Source organism: Mesoplodon mirus (assembly GCF_964341445.2).
Source record: "Mesoplodon mirus genome assembly, chromosome: 9".
Classification (NCBI taxonomy): domain Eukaryota; kingdom Metazoa; phylum Chordata; class Mammalia; order Artiodactyla; family Ziphiidae; genus Mesoplodon; species Mesoplodon mirus.
Genome location: NC_138985.1, coordinates 77,780,550 through 77,798,344, shown reverse-complemented (window position 1 = coordinate 77,798,344; position 17,795 = coordinate 77,780,550). Strand labels below are relative to the sequence as shown.

At 36.8% G+C, this 17,795-nt stretch overlaps 1 protein-coding gene and 1 pseudogene across 2 annotated transcripts in view; one reads left to right on the top strand and one right to left on the bottom strand.

Annotated features, from left to right (window-relative positions):
- The window catches only part of IMMP2L (inner mitochondrial membrane peptidase subunit 2), an 889,815-nt gene that overhangs the window by 84,049 nt on the left and 787,971 nt on the right, over positions 1 to 17,795 (top strand). Inside the window, exon 4 of the mRNA XM_082631606.1 lies at positions 10,198 to 10,301. Within this exon, the coding sequence (XP_082487732.1) occupies positions 10,198 to 10,301 (104 nt within the window). The remainder of the gene's footprint in view (positions 1 to 10,197; positions 10,302 to 17,795) is intronic.
- LOC309810325 (ras-related protein Rab-9A-like) lies at positions 5,821 to 6,632 on the bottom strand (annotated as a pseudogene). The gene has a single exon. The product of its transcript is annotated as a ras-related protein Rab-9A-like (transcript).

Sequence of the window (17,795 nt, the reverse complement as noted above, 5' to 3'; positions counted from 1 at the left end):
TGGCTGAAGGGAATGTTGTGGCTGGTTTGATCTTCTCTCTAGACTACTAAAACTTTCTCCATATCAGCAATAAGGCTGTTTCACTTTCTTATCATTTGTGTGTTCACTAGAATAGCACTTTTACTTTCTGTCAATAACTTTTCCTTTGCAGTCACAATTTGGCTAACTGGCCTAAGAGGCCTAGCTTTCAGCTTTTCTTGGCTTTCCACATCCTTTAGTCACTAAGCTTAATCATTTTGAAACAGGAGGGAAGGGGACAGGGCACAACCTTTAAAAGAATGACATAGCCCGAGGACACGACGTAAACGGATTAGAACCAAATAGGTCCAAGATGGTGGAAGATTTGGCTTCCAGTGGACCTTGAATCTCATTATACACTCATTGTAATACATTAGCATATGCTAAATGACACACCCACCAGCTCCATAACAGTTCTGAGGCTGACCATCAAAGATCAAAAAGTGTGCAGTTTCCCAATCCTGGAAATCTCTGCCCCTTCCCCAAAATAACTGGAATACTTCTCCCACTCATTAGCCTATGAAATTACCTGCCCCTATGAAAACTGACAACCCCATACCCTGGTGCCTCTCTCGCCTTCTGTGATGGCCCCCACTCTGTCTATGGAGTGTGTTTCTCTCTAAATAAATCCACTTTTTACCTACCACTTTGTCTCTCACTGAATTGTTTCTGCCATGAGTCATCAAGAACCTGAGCTTCAGTAAGTCCTGAGGCCAGGTGTGTGATCTCAGTTAAAAGAATGTGGGTTTAAGTCCCAGTCTGGGTTTTGGCCAGGTTCAAGTCCTGGTGCATGGGTTCAAGTCCCAATCTGAGTTTCATGGTCTTAATTTCTAGCTTCTGATTTAAAGTGAGATACTTATAACTCTTCCTTTCACTTGAACACTTATTGTAGGGGTATTGACTGGCCTAATTTCAATATTGTTGTGTCTCAGGGAATGGGAAGGCCAGAGTGGGGGGAATGACCAGGCGGTGGAGCAGTCAGAACACACACAACATTTATCAATTAAATTTGCTGTTTTATATGGACACAGTTTGTGGTGCCCCAAAACAATTATGATAACAACATCAAAGATTACTGACCACAGATCACCATAACAAGTATCATAAATGAAAAACTTGAAATATTGCTAGGATTACCAAAATGTGACACGAAGTGAGTATATATTGTTGGAAAAATAGAGCCGATAGACCCTTGATGCAGGGTTGACACAAACCTTCAATTTGTAAAAACAAAATATCTGTGAAGCACAAAGTGAAGAGCAATAAAAAGAGGTATGCCAGTTTTTAAAAGGAAAAACATTCAGGGCAATAAGCAAAGGCTTAATCTTTTTTTTTTTTTTTGCAGTACACGGGCCTCTCACTGTTGTGGCCTCTCCCGTTGCGGAGCACAGGCTCTGGACATGGAGGCTCAGCAGCCATGGCTCACAGGCCCAGCCGCTCTGCGGCATGTGGGATCTTCCCGGACTGGGGCACGAACCCATGTCCCCTGCACTGGCAGGCGGACTCCCAACTGCTGTGCCACCAGGGAAGCGCAGCAAAGGCTTAATCTTACGGAAAGGATATTGTACTTGATTTTGTTTCCCTTTGTCCTATTGTTGCTATAGTCATCATTATCATCTTATTTGTTGACTGGTATCATGCACTATTAAGAATGTTTCCTGGATCCTCTGATTTAATTCTCATATGAGAACCCTATGAGGTGGGTGGTACTGCAATCCCCACTTTATAGATGTGGAAATCAGGTTTGGAAATGTTAGTTTGTTTCAGGTAATCTGGCTAGTAAGCAAGTGGAGTCCAGTTTTGAACATAGTTTTCTGTCTTTAGAGCAAGGGCTATCCAAAAGACTTATCTAAGTTGTTTGATTTTTTTTTATTTTCTTTCTTTTTTTCAGTTATACATATACATGTGTCTTTTCTTTTTCAAATTCTTTTCCCATTTAGGTTATTACAGAACATTGAGCAGCATTCCCTGTGCTATATAGTAGGTCCTTGTTGGTTATCTATTTTAAATACAACAGTGTGTACAAGTCCAAAAGACTTATCTAAGTTGTTTGATTTTTAATCCTAGTGCTCCACAGTAGAAGCTAAGGAATTGATTGTGTGAGAATGTAAATGACTGAAGTAAAGAAGGGCAGAGCTGCTTTTGGGTTTATTTTCTTCTTTGTTGGTAATCCCAATGACTAGCAGTGTTTTCCCCCTTGCTGCTGGAAATCTCCTTGACTGCAAGCAGGAACATCTGACACAGTCACACATTTTGAGATACAGGTAGAAACTCCTAGATTGGACAGGTTGTGGAGGAAAGGGAACCCTCCTACCTTGTTGGTGGGAACGTAAATTGGTGCAGCCACTATGGAAAACAGTATGGAGGTTCCTTAAAAAACTAAAAATAGAGTTGCTGTATGATCCAGCACTCCCACTGCTGGGCAAATATTTGGAGAAAACTCTAATTCGAAAAGATACATGCACCCCAATGTTTATAGTAGCACTATTTACAATAGCCAAGACATGGAAGCAACCTAAATGTCCATCAACAGATGAATGGATAAAGAAGATGTGAGATATATATATATATACACACACACACAGGTGTGCGTGCGTGCGCGTGCGCACATACACACAAAGAAATATTACTCAGCCATAAAAAAGAAGGAAATAATGTAATTTGCAGCAACATGGATGGACCTAGAGATTATCATACTAAGTGAAGTAAGTCAGAAAGAGAAAGACAAATATCATATAATATCACTTATGTGGACTCTAAAATATGATACAAATGAACTTATATACAAAACAGAAACAGACTCACAGACATAGAAAACAAACTTATGGTTACCAAAGGGGAAGGGGCAGGGAGGGATAAATTAGGAGTTTGGAATTAGCAGATACAAACTACTACATGCAAAATAGATAAACAATAAGGTCCTACTGTATAGCACAGGGAACTATATTCAGTAAGAATACATTCAGTTTTATATATATGGAAAATAATCTGAAAAAATATATAACTGACTCACTTTGCCGTATACCAGAAACTAACACAACATTGTAAATCAATTTTACTTCAATTAAAACAAAAAAAGAAACTCCTAGATTAAATATTCTCTGAGGTTTCTTACTTCAAAAAACATTGTTATTTTCAGTTGGTTATAATTTTGATGTAATCTCTGGGAATCTAGGATTTAAAATATTAACAACATGACAAGAAAATATGGACTCTTTGGTTACATTGGGTTCCCAAAGTTTATGACTTTTAATTTAGATTTCATGTGTATACCTTCTTTGGTTTGAAAAGATTGCTTGCTCTGTCTGAAGCAAACTGCCCTTACCACAGGGAAAAACAAGATGTAAAATTTCCAAGAAATAACATGGTTTACTAATTTTTCTAAAATTGCATCATCCAAATGAAGTTTTCTTCATTTCTTATATAAAATTTTCATTTTGAAGTTAGTGCATTATTTTTCTCCTGAAAAGTTGTTTTAGAAAACTCAAGAAGTAAAGTGTACTTATTTTTTAAAAAAATTTTAATTGAAGTACAAACAACTATGGTTTTTATAGTGCTATAGGAACAGTTTCCCAATTACAGAAATTTTCTCTTTATGAAAAGTGTTATTAATATTCATAAGTGTTATTTACATTTATAAATGAATTGTAAAGAAAATTTTATTCTGTTTTGATTAACATTATCTTATTATGGATACTAACAAAGCACTGTCCAACTTTATTCCTAATGCTTAAATTGCCTACTTGATGCAACACAAAAATTTTTTTACTGAACTTACTCATCCAGAGTATATTTTCTTGGAAGACGTATACATTGTTTATTTTTTAAAAAATAATTAATTAATTAATTTTTGGCTGCGTTGGGTCTTTGTTGCTGCACGTGGGCTTTCTCTAGTTGCGGCAAGCAGGGGCTACTCTTCATTGTGGCGTGTGGGCTTCTCATTGCAGTGGCTTCTTTTTGTTGCAGAGCACGGACTGTAGAGCACAGGCTCAGTAGTTGTGGCGCACGGGTTTAGTTGCTCTGCGGCATGTGGGATCTTCTCAGACCAGGGCTCGAACCCGTGTCCCCTGCATTGGCAGGCAGATTCTTAACCACTGTGCCACCAGGGAAGTCCAAGAGATGTATACATTGTTTAGATAACGTACATTGCTTGGGAAACATCTTAGTTAAATATACTTTCAAACACCTTTAATCTTTTAAACTTCAAAGTATAGAAATACTATTTTCCAGCCACTGTTCTGGGATTGGGCATACAAAAATGAATAAAGTATGGTTCCTTCAATTGAGAAACTTACAGTGAAAGAGTCATATGTATAGGCAAATATCTGTAATAAGGTTTTAAGAGCTATCCCTGAAGTTTACCTAAATTGCTAAGGGAGCACAGGTGGGGGAATGATTAATTTAGCCTTGTGGAGGAGAGGAAAGGTAAAAAAGAAAACTATTGTTTCCTTTGTAAAAATCAAACAAGGTCTTCCAGGTGTTGACTAATGATTCTAATATTTTATTGCTTGAAATTAGACGTGCTTCCTTCTGGGTTTTTTTTTTTTTTTCTCCTACATAAATCTTTTGTTTACAATGCATTAGCTTTTGGTTCTAACAATTAACATTAGAAAAGTTGGTAGATGATTGATTCTGTAAGGGAAAGATGAATGCAAGTGTCAAGATTTGAGTCAATAGGGATTATTCTGTCCCTAAACATGGAGCACCAGGATGTAATTTCCTAATTTCTGCAAGGGAACTTCAAGTTTTGTTGTGTTTTGTTTTAAGGCTTCACAGAGAAGTCACCATCATCTGAGCTGGGCTTTGAAAGATAAACAGAATTTTTCCAAGTAGGGAAAAGGCATTCTGGGAAGAGGGAAATTCTTGGAGAGAGAAGTTGAGAAGGACTCAAGAGTTTTGTAGTATGGGGGATAAGGTGAGTGGTGAAACTGTTAACTAAGGAGGAGAGTATGGAAGTATATTTTGGGGCTAGGATGGAATATGGTCTCTGTTTTGGGCATGTTGATTTGGGGAGTCTTTGGAAATTTCATTAATTGATTTTAAAAAAATTCTTTCCACTAAAATTTATTAACATCCTTACTTGCCCACGTATCAAGAACACAGACATAAGAAATAATCTGTTCTCAAAATGCTTATAGACTCTTGGAGAGAGAGACCATCCAATAATTATAATATGTGCTTAAAACTGCTATGATAGCAGCAGTCACAGGTTTTGATGGGGAACTTGGGGGTTTTGATCACCTAATGGAGACTGAAGATGGGAACGGAGAGGAGAGATAACGAGTGATAGGAAAGAATTCCTATGAGATTGCCTCACGGAATTCAAGTTTTTTTTGTTTCTGGATTTTAATATCTAACATTATTGCTTTAGGACATGTTTTCCCTGAACCAGGAACAGAATGCTAATTACATAAAAATATACACATAGAAAAAGTAGTTCTCCATTTTCCCAGGGAAAAAACAGTAACTTCTAGAATACTCAAGTGTTTTGTTGTAATTATAAAGTCTTGGTCATCTCATTTATTAGCTCTGTAACATACATATTTAAATTAAACATTATTAGACAACCGTTACAACTTATAAATGTAAGGTGCCATTACTGAGTAAATAGAGTCTCCTGTGAGTGGTTGTGTCCCTTCTCCCACCCACTAACAAGGCAGTAATATGGTTAGTTTAATTTTATGAGTACATGATCCATCGCTGCAAACACCAATTCTCGTCTCCACCCTGTGCTTATCTGTGCAAGTGTATGAGCTGGTTAGATCGCACAGGCAACCTCTCTAACTTCAACAGCAAGATGAGCTAGCTGGGCTTGGGCTTTCGTTGCAGACTAATTGTGTCTGTCTGAATCAAGTGATCTGACCTATCCTCGGTAGCAAGCACTCCTCGAACTGCTTCCTCAAAGGCCACTGTGACATTCGTGGCATCTTTTGCACTTGTTTCAAAGTAAGGATGGTCTCTGTTGTCCCTGCACCGGGCTTGAAATTCTTCTGCAGACACCTGCCGCTCGCTGATGTCAACCTTGTTACCCAAAATCACAAAAGGAAAGCTTTCGGGCTTTTTCACATCCGCATAATATATGAATTTTTTCTTCCAGTTACTCAAATTCTGGAAGCTTTGAGAATCATCGACACCGAAAGTAAGCAGGCAACAGTCAGAACTTCTGTAAAATGGCGTCCTCAGGCTTCTGAGTCACGCTTGACCGGCCGTGTCCCAAATCTGTATGGTAACAAAATGTCCATCCACCTCCAAATCTTTATTTAAAAACTCCACACCTATTGTATGGAAGAGCTGGGTATCCAACTTATTAGACACATATCTGTTCATTAGAGAACTCTTCCCAACTCCACCAATGTCCAAGGAGAATTACTTTAAAAAGTAATGATTTTCCTGCCATTTTTAATCTCAAAATGTCTGATTTCAGAACCCTTAATTGTTCAGTTCAAATATCATCATTATCTCTAGGGCTGTCGGGAAGATCCACTTGGACACGGACCGCAGGAAAAGCCGTTCACCACTGTGCCAGGCTCAATATAGGAGTGCAGGGAGTTTCTCGTGGCCACACGGAGGAAGCCCGGGAGCTCCGGGCCAGCCCGTCCGGGTGCAGTGAGGAAAGAGAGGGTCGAGGACTCGGCGGGCAGGAGGCGTCGGCGGCACTGCCCAGGTCCGACTGCAGTTGCTCCCGTCCAGCACCAAGGGAACAACGTGGCGACAGGGCGGGGCCCTCAAGTGTTGTTTTGAAGTATGAGTTAAACAGATTGTGGGAAGAGGGAAAGGGGGGGAAACATTTCAGGCAGGAATTTTGCTTAGATGATGCCTTGCGAGTGTGAGGAACTAACCTGTGTGTAGAGAGCACTGCTTGTGGTTTAGTATAACTTGTAGGAACCATGTAAGTGGGGATTGGTAGGGTCCTGCAGATCATATGTCTCTTGATTTTTATTTATTTATTTTTTTGTGGTGCGTGGGCCTCTCACTGTTGTGGCCTCTCCCGTTGTGGAGCACAGACTCCGGACGTGCAGGCTCAGCGGCCATGGCTCACGGGCCCAGCCGCTCCGCGGCATGTGGGATCTTTCCGGACCGGGGCACGAACCCGTGTCCCCTGCATCAGCAGGTGGACTCTCAAGCACTGCGCCACCAGGAAAGCCCTGTCTCTTCATTTTTATGTTGAAGACAGTCATGTTGGTAGTGTCAGGAAGCTAGTGAAGGGTTTTAAGTAGGGGAACAGCTTGATCAAATTTGATGCCCAGCAACCAATTAGAATTATGTTCTAGAATTTCAGAAATGCAGTTGGGGGGTAGGGTATAAATTTAACTAGGGGTCACAATAATGGATAAAGTGCTTCCCGTTTAGATGTGGAGACAGGTAAATAAAACTGACATCACAGTATGCAAAGTGTTGTAGTATGCAGTGCTATGTATTGAGTATAGAGGAGGAAGTGATTTGGGACTTTACTTTTAACAGTCATAGGTATATGGGTGGTATTTGCAACTGAGAATAGTGATGACCTTTTCTAAGGAAATAATATAAAGCAGAGATGAAAGAACTGATGGTAGAATTCCAGAAGAAAGCAGCCTTCATAGGATAATGGTTAAAGAAGAATCATGTAAAGCTATGGTGTTAGCACTGCGGGTTACAATTTATTTGTAGGTTGCAAATCAATAATAGTGGATGGGAAATTAATATGGTTGGCTATAGACAGAATTTTAAAAACATAGATTAAGAGAGAAAGAAAATATCAGGGTGTTTGAAGCAAAGGTAATTATTATTTTGTGGCATTTTGTTCAGATGTGTGTATTCGTGCATGTGTGTATTGGGTAAAGTGTAAAATGCCTTTCTTATTAAGAGTTGTAATCACAAACTTTTGAAAAACAATAAAGGACACTAAGGAAGAGCAGTTGGAAATAATTAAATCACTTTTGTTCTTCACTACTCTGATGGCAAGGAAAAGAAACGGGCCCAGTGCAAGTGCAATGGAAAGGAGATTTTCTCTTTATGTGCAGGTGGTCTCCCCCTAGGCCACCTTTGCCACATCAATTATGTAGGAAGAGAAATACAAAGAAATAAGGGGAAAGGACTTGCAAGATACAGAACTCAAAGACAGAGAAGGAGAGGAAGAAATAGAGAATATGAATGAGAAATATGGATGAGAAAGAATAAACCCCTATGGAAGCGTGACTTTTAGCTTAACCCTACTGTGTGATGGCAAAAGCTCCATACCCTAGCACCATGGCCCAACAAAGCCCCTTGGATTTATCCTGCCATATCAGCTCTGTTCCTTATTAGGGATAGAGCCAGAGGAGGAACCTGGGGAAAGGGTACAAAACTACCTCTAATTAAAGTTTTGATTTAGTAATATCAATAATAGAAGTTATTGAGAGCTTAACTATGGGCTAAGAACTATTCTAAGCACTTTAAATGCATGATCTCACCGAATAAGTTAATATTTGTAAAGCCCTTAGAACAATGTCTTGCACATGGTAAGTACTCGGCAAGTATTGGCTATTATTATTATTTAATTATTAGTTAGAGAATAGTTACTAAATATCACCATTTTACTAGTAGGGAAATTGGAGTATAATAAAGTTAAGTAACTTAAGATTTTATAGTTATAAAGAAATAGAATAATGCATTTTTGAGTTGGAGATGAGAGACTGACTAGTATAGGTGCATGAAGTTATATGATGACTGGTGCTTGAAATATGTTGGTAGAGAGGAGACAAGATGGGCCATTAGTGAAAAATATTATGAAAAGAAAATCCCTTTAGCTTGGTGACTGGTTGAAAATGAAGTAAAAAGATAAATTAAGATTTTAAGTTGGTTGACTGGGGAAATGGTAAATAGGATGTAAGAAAATAAGGAAGAAAATTGTTTTGGTAGGAAATGATGACAAATTCCATTTAATCATGTTGAATTTTATGTCAGATAGTCAAGTGATGATTAGCAGGGAATTCAAAACTAAAGTTAGAGATATTTAGGCATTATCGCATAAAGGAGTTGCAGAAGCTGTAGAAGGGTTTGAGACTCCCAAGGATAATCAATATTTTTTGGCCACAAAAAATCTGGGGAGTCAAAAATAAGATCATGATAATAGCCCCCATGCAGAATTTCTACAGCTTTGCCCACATCTGCTTTGTAGAACCTACAAGTAATACCAGGAATCTTTAAAAAAGAGTATGTCACTACTGCTCCAGGGACGGGCTGTTGTCTGGCATGCACTGTTTTCCTCGCTCCTGCCCTGGTTGCTGTGGCTGTGTCTCCTCTTGCGGCCACCATCTGTGAAGGTGGAGTGCCTCAGCTGTGGTTTGGTACCTTTCCCACCACCGCAGAAATTGCTGTTTCCCCTATGACATTCTCAGAGACCCTGGAGGGTCAATGGTGAAAAAGCTCTCCTACTTTTTCTCATTCTTTTGTCCACCATCAGGTTTCAGACTTGATATCCATTGGCTTTTTCTGCACCCCTGTCCAGGTGACAGGTATGTTGGCTTTATGGCTCCTCAGTCAGTTTTTTATGGCTAGATGATTCCTGACCTTAAGGTGAATTCTTACACGAAATGTTTCTCAGTTTTTGCCCCATCAATCCTTAGGCACATCTAGACTTGTCTGAATCCTAAGGTGAAGGTTACTTATTAGGCTTAAACTGGAGCCAGGACCCTTGTTGCATGCTCCCTGGAGAAAAGAGGTCAAATCGGCAAATTCCCATATTTTCCAAGATTATCCTATCACTCGTTTCTTCTGGTCCCTTTACTTCTTCATATGGGTATTTTCCTGGTTGATTTGAGATTATTTCTTCTTTTCTCCAGATGGAACGATAATGTGTACTTACTGTGGAATTAGATCCTATCCGGATATTTTGTTGGGAGGTTGGATTCACTTTTTCCTTTTAATTCTTCTTACAGGTTTCCATGCTCTTTGTTGGAGTTTAGTAAAGATTTGAAAATCTAGCACGTTTTCCTTTCAAATAAGTATTGGTAATGTAGTTTTTTTTTCTGGTTCTCTGTGAAGAATCCCAACGAGCCTTTTTGAAAACTCATCATTTACAGTTATTTTAGAACAGCAATTTGTTGAAAGCTACCATATTAGAAATGTTTTATTGCACTGCACTACAGCTATGAAGTGCAAGGAACCATGAAGAATGAAAAATACAAATGATAGATGTGTCTCTTTCATCTTATTTTTTAGCCTTCTTTAAATCCTGGGGGGAGCCAGTCATCTGATGTGGTGCTTTTGAACCACTGGAAAGTGAGGAATTTTGAAGTACAACGTGGTGACATTGTGTCATTAGTGTAAGTAAATCAGAAACATACTATATTCATATATAAAATTATTTATAATTATCTGATTTAACTAGCAATTCACTGTTTCTACCATATTGTCAATTATGAAATTAATAGGTCCATTTAAAATATTGATATAATGCATTTTTCAAAATCAATTTTGAAATGTAAGTGCTATAAGAAAGGATTTTTCTTTTATACTTAAAATATATTAGTTGACTGACATACCTGGATTTGGCAGAACGTGTTTAATGAAATGTTGATTAGAAATTATTATATTGATGATCTAGAGTACATGAACTTGGTATTTGGGTAATTTTGAAATTCCACATTTTGGAAGCAACTCTTAAGTTATTCTCGTGGTTTATTAGCTTGTGTAGCTACAAAATATTTCTAGACGATGATAATTGTGACATGAAATTCAGTGACATTTATATATATCGGTAATTTAACTGAAAAAAGGAAGTTTGGAAGACTAGTAGACTGGAGGCTTTTGTTTGGGACCAAAAGGTGGCACTGTTTCTCTGTTAAAGTATTAAGACTGGTCCGGAACAAAAATTTCATTCCAATCATAGTGTAGAAAAGGAATGTCAAAATGTACATAACTGACACAATGATAGTCCTAGTACATGCTTGAGATTTGTTTGTTTATTTTAAAAGTAAATTTATATTGAGAAGACTGCAACAGAACTTGCCTAATTTCTGCTGGTTTCAGCTACTTATAAAAATGTTTTAATATGATTCCCTGTTATGCCAGGTAGTGCTTTGGAGTGGCAATTAATGTAGCAGTTACTGTTACTTGTTTTAATGATAGTAAAATCCTGTTTGGTGAAGACTTCCAACTTATAGTTCTGATTCTTGAATTGGAATGATTGTCTTTTGTTGGGTGATAATTTATAATTGGTAAAAGCAAAACGTTATCTACTAGTTCATACTTACCTTTGGCTAGTACTTTGTGGAAATAGATATTTTCTAAATGTGTCTCAGTCAAACCTGTTCTACCAAGATTTGAAAACATATTAAGTAAATCTGGTCAGTAACTAATGAAATAAATTTGAGTGAAGTTTTGTATGGCAGCCATCCAAGGATGGGAATTAAATGCTTCTCATGTTCTTGAGTGCTTTCTTTAATATTAACCTACTCTTTGGAGTATACTTTTATTTTGTCATTCGGGGAACTGTTTATGCAACCTCCTTAACAACCTTTCCATGCTGGGTTAGCCTGTCGTGCACTCATTATTCTTTTGCCTTTGGTTTGACAAGGTTACATCCTCGCTTAGTGGTGGAGAGGATACCCACCCAAGTGAAAGAGGTCACACTATAAGCAGACAATCGTGCAGTAACTTTTTTCTATGAGAAACATACTATCTCTAACACAGTGAATTTGAATAGGTAGTTGGGAGAAAAAAAAAAGGCTCCTTAAAATTCAGGGTTGCATGGGTCCATAACAGTACCCTAGCATATCATAGACTATGTAAAAAAGAGAACACTATTCATTTATGTAAATATTAAAGTAATTGATATTTATTATATAAATTAATTTCAGAAATAGTGTATTCAAATTGAGGTTGATATACTGAATTGTAGCTACTTCAGTTGAACTGTATTTTTAATGAGTTAATTGTGCTATATCTCTGTCATGTACAAATAACACAAATTTTCTTTCATAATGCTTGTTGCTAGCAGGAGCTATTTACATATAAGAATGCTTAGTGATTGGTATCATGTTATTTAATAACAAATAATCATTAAGCAGTAATTGTTGCTTTCTTTTTATGAACCAAAAGTCTTATACTAAAATCTTCTTTAGCATGATGTAATATAGTAAAAGACACTGTTTAAAGTATCTTTTTAGTTTTATGAACAAAAATGCTTTCTAGACACATGTCCTTACATTAGAGTATCCTATCTATGTAAGAAATGTGTGACTAATACGGAAATGCATGACTAAATTTTGAATTTATGGCTAAATATAAAATATGATAAATATAATATTGGTATTAATAACACATTTTATTGATATATAAGTAATCTTTGGAAACAAGGTAGTTTGACAGTTTATATTTTAAATTATCCTCGGATAGCATTTTATGTATTCAGACTATGTGGAAATGCAGCATTTTTACGATAATATTATATATGCATTTCTGGAAAACGTAGTTCGTAAATTCATACTTAAGTTACTAGGGCTTATGCATGTTTGTAACCAGAGCACTAATGAAAATAACACCAATTCCAATAGCACCATTTAAAAGACATATGAACTTTCTAATAAACAAACACTGCAGTAAATGTCGGATTTTACTTAAAACAAAAAAGGTGAAGGTAGCTTGATGGAAGACTATATAAAGAAGGGTTGAGGCTATCTATATTTACAAGGGCCAGGGGCATTATTATCAGAAGTTGCAAGTAGAGGAAAGATTGCAAGCTTTGTATAAAATGTACTGATCCCAGAGATGTATGCTCAGCTCATTGTTTTGTGTTACTTTGTTTTATTTATTTATTTATAACTTTATTCTTTTTTGAAAACAAAGATCCCGGTTAACCTTGCTTTAAGCATTTCTAGGAGGAAGGTTGAATGTATAATACTGATTCCTTCTTAGCTTGCTGCCTTTAGTGTACTTAGCCTTCAGCTGTTATTATTAATGAGGCAAAACATTAATGATCTGGGAAGAAAATTGGATGTGAACCAGTGCAGCTTCTGCTTTACACTGAAAATTCTTTCTCCATTCTTTCTCACCAGTTGCCTATGAGCTAATTCATGTTACAGGAACACAGGATGTAGCAGAGCAGACTTCTATTGTAAGAAATTTCATTCCGTGAGAATATTTACTCTCTTAGCCAAGTTCAGTTATATAATACAGTGTTATTAACTATCATCACCATGTTATCCATTAGCTCCTCAGACCTTACTCATCTTATATCCCCCCAATTTTAACATTATGCACAACCACAGGACAATTATGGAGACCAGGAAATTGACATTGATATAATACTATTAACTACTCTACAGACCTTGTTTGAATTTCACTGATTTTCCCACTAATGTCCTCTTTCTATACCAAGATCCTACCCAGAATCCTATACTTCATTTTTATTTTTCGTGTCTCTCTAGTCTCTTTTAATCTGTGACAGTTCCTTGGTCACTGTTTATCTTTTTTGACCTTGACACTTTTGGAGGGTCTGGCCAGTTATTTTGTAGAATAATCCTTTTCAGTGTTGGAGGGTCAGTCTGTCTCTGGTGAGGAAGCATTGCTGTTGATGGCAGTTGCCGGGGAAGCTGCAGCAGTGGCAACTGCTGGGGAGATGGATGAGACAGGGTCAGAGGAGAAGGAAGTTTTCAGGCACAGGTCTCTTCATTTCTTAGGACCACATACTTAGGTCATGACTAAGAGGTTCCATGGCTTCTAGAAGTCCACACAGTGAAGTTTATAGATACTAGGAAGCCAGGAGGTAGAGCTGTGAAGGTGGGGCAAAAGGCTATAGTTAGTAGTAGGGGTAGAAGGGAAGGAAATAAGGCTAGGGCACAGATTATTCTGTATTGAGCCAGCATTCAGTTTTACAGTAGAAGGTTAGGGTGAGGGAATTCTCACTTAATGAGCACCCCTGTATGTCAGGCCTTGCGTTAAGTTCTTTGTGTATGCCATTTTAATTCTCATAACAGTATCTGGAGATAGTTATTATTTTATTTTTGTGGGAGGTAGACATTTATTTTTTAAGTTATTGTTTATTTAGGTAACTGGTTTATAACATTATATGTTTCATATGTACAACATTATATTGCTACTTCTGTATACAATAAATCTTGTGGACATAGTTATTTTTAATGTGATGAAACTGAGATTTGGCAGGTAAATGGCAAGTAATTGGCAGAACTAGAATTTGAATCCAGGTCCATTTGACTCTAAATCTCTATTGCCTGATATAGTAGGCATATGTGGCTATTGAGCACTTGAAGTGTGGCTACTGCCGCTTGTTAAAATGTTAATATTTTGGATATGTTCAGTCAAATAAAATATATTATTATAATTAATTTCACCTGTTTCTTGTTCCTTTTTAATGTGGCTCATAGAAAATTTGAAATTACCTATGTGACATACATTACGTTTCAGTTGGACAAATTCTGTGTCTAAACCTTTTTCCATTGTACACTGCTGCTTTCCTGGAGTGTGTCTAAGGTGAACTAAGATGAGATCCTAAAGTCTGAGGTGGAAAAATACTAATGTATCTCCTATGAAGCAAAGCAGACTCCCAAAGACAGGAAAACACTGTGTTGGTGAGAGTGTTGGGATGATCAAGTCCAAAGGCAAAGGGAAAAAGACATGCAATCTACAAAGAGAAAAAAAAGTAACCACAATATTTTTTTTCTTGTAGTACTGAAGTCCCTTTATTTTTAAAAAATCATTTATTTATTTATTCTTTACTGATATATAGTTGATTTACAATATTGTGTTAGTTTCAGGTGCACAGCACAGTGATTCAGATTATTTTCCACTACAGGTTATTACTGAATATTGTTCCCTGTGCTATATAGTAAATCCTTGTTGCTTACCTATTTTATGTATACAGTTTGTATCTATTAATCCCATACTCCTAATTTATTCCTTTCTACCTCCTTTTCCCCTTTAGTAACCATAAGTTTGTTTTCTATGTCTGTGAATCTGTTTCTGTTTTGCAATATTCGTATTATTTTTTAGATTCCACATGTAAGTGATATCATATAATATTTGTCTTTCTCTGACAACTTCACTCAGTATGATATTTTCTAGGTCCATCCATGTTGCTGCAAATGGCAATATTTCATTCTTTTTATATGGCTGAGTAATATTCCATTGTGTGTATGTATATGTGTGTGTGTGTGTGTGTGTGTTTGTGTATCTTTCTACTCACATCTTCTTACATATATCTCACCAGTTGTCTCTTGATGGGCATTTGGATTGCTTCCATGTCTTGGCTATTGTAAATAGTGGTGCTATGAACATGGGGGTGCATGTATCTTTTTGAATTAGAGTTTTTGTCTTTTCCAGATATATGCCCAGGAGTGGGATTGCTGAATCATATGGTAGCTCTATTTTTAGTTTTTTAAGGAGCCTCCATATTGTTTTCCATAGTGAGTACACCAATTTACATTCCCACTACCGGTGTAGGAGGGTTCCCTTTTCTCCACACCCTCTCCAGCATTTATTGTTTGTAGACTTTTTGTTGATAGCCATTTTGATTGGTATGAGGTGATACCTCATTGTAGTTTTGATTTGCGTTTCTCTCATAATTAGTGATGTTGAGCATCTTTCCATGTGTTTTTAATATTTATTGACTTTATCATTTTCCAGTCACTGGGCTTAGTTCTACATTCATTTTTATTTAATCCTCACTAAAATAAACCCCAGTAAAGTAGGTACTGTTGTTATTCCTATTTTATAGATGAGAACACTGAGGTACAGAGAGGTTAAGTAACTTGCTTGTTAACATACAGCTGGCTGGTAAATGGAAGAGCGAAGGTTTGAAGGGCTTCCCATCAAATCCAGTGTTCTTTACTGTCAAACTATAAAGCCTTTGTATACTGTGGTGATGGTTTGGTTGAGGATACTTACTCATTCTTAGCAAAGAAGTCATGCAGACCCTTGTATCTCTACATCTATCAGATTATCCCCATTTCTGTAATGAAATTTCTGATACAGTGGTTCCTGAAATGTTGTCTCTTTATTAATAGCAATAATACTTTATTATGAACATACAGGCTGCATACAATTTTGACAGCTGGTTTGCAACATGCTAAACTAATTGCCATTTTCTGACTGTGATGGCTACATCTGTAGCAGTAAATATGAGCAAAGAGTTATGAAGAACTGTGCCAGGGAAATAGATGAAATAGAATAGAGCCCTTGGGGTGCAGGTGGGGGGGGAAGGTGTTAGTTCCTTTGTGTCTTGAGTGCTCATAAATCTTTAAAGGTCCCTTGGCCCACCAAGGGAAATTAATTGCAGTCTGCTAAAATACGAAATTCATGTTTTGAAACAAATGCCCAGGGCAATGATAATACTGAATAATGACCTATAATTGTATTAAAAGCCAGTTAATCTGTTGAGCTGGGAGAATATAATTGTGATTACTAGTGTCATACTAGTCTATCTATACTTATTCCTAGTTTTTTTTTGGTTTAGAGCCAAATTTTTTTTTTTGAGTTTGTAGTTAATATCGTACATTTCAGGAACACAAATTTATAAATAACATGACTTTCAAAGAAAGGTTCTATAGGTAGGAAGAAGTGCCTAGGTTTTTGTTTTTTGTCTTTAATTAATTGATAGTAAAAATGCTGGAGAGTGAAATCCTGGGCTGCAATTTGTTTTGATGATAGATTTAGTTTTTGGCACTTTCAATTATACATAATAATTTGCATTCATTACTAAGTATATTTACAAATAATACTTAAAAAATGAGATAGTGTAAGTATTGTTGCTATTGTCTGATATAGATTAAATGATTTTATAAATACTCTTCAGAGGCATACAGAAAGTTGGTGCCCTTAAGGTAGTCCTTAAAAGCAATTTCCTTTCTTGAGTAGGATAAACTGCCTTCACAATTTTTATATATTTAATTATACAATAAAACATTTTCTTAGTTCAGGCTCAAATTATAGCATAGAAATGTTTCAGTGATCATAAACTTCAATTTTGAATTATTGAGATTTTATGGTAATGTAACTATAGGAGATATCCATAGCTTCTGCTCAACCCGTTTCATAAATCTTATATGCTTTGAGAGATGACTAGAAGTTGTCAAAGAACAGTTATACATGCAGCATTCTTTGAAATAGTGGGTACTTACGTAACTTATTGTGAAAAAAATCCAGTCTCTGTGAACACTGTTACCCTATTTAAAAAAAAAAGTGCAAGACAGCATTTATAGTGAAGGTGCTCCCAAATGCTCCCAAATACACCTTATATGTTATACATAAGGAGCCAGCTTGAACTATTAAGGAGAAACATTTTGAATATAAGTTGAAATAATAATTCTAACAGAGAAATAATTGAAAAATTTAAGAAGTAAATGGTTTAGCTTTCAAGCAGAAGATAAAACAGAAAAATAAACTATCCCATAGGTATGTCAACCTGTCTTTAATACTTTTGGAAGATAAGATATGGATGCATACATAAAGCGAGGCCACTAAGATCAGCAACATCTGATCTCCACTTTCAGGTATGATAGATTAGTTTATTTCAAGCTAAGGCCCATACTGAAAAAATGAAAAAGCTATATTAAAAAGAATATCTACAGGCATTGTAGTACTACCAAAGGGCAAAGATCCCAGAGTGAAGAGAAACACACTGAGGTGAGCCCTGTATTCAGTGCCACTTTTCACCTTGGGTTATTTGTCACTTAATGACAGTACGGGCTATGAGGCTGAGAAGCCAAGCAGTGGCAGCTAAGATGGGAGATGCTGAGCATAATTTTTGGCAGTTTCACATTGCTAAGAGGTCACAAACTAGAATTCAGGGAGGAAGATGC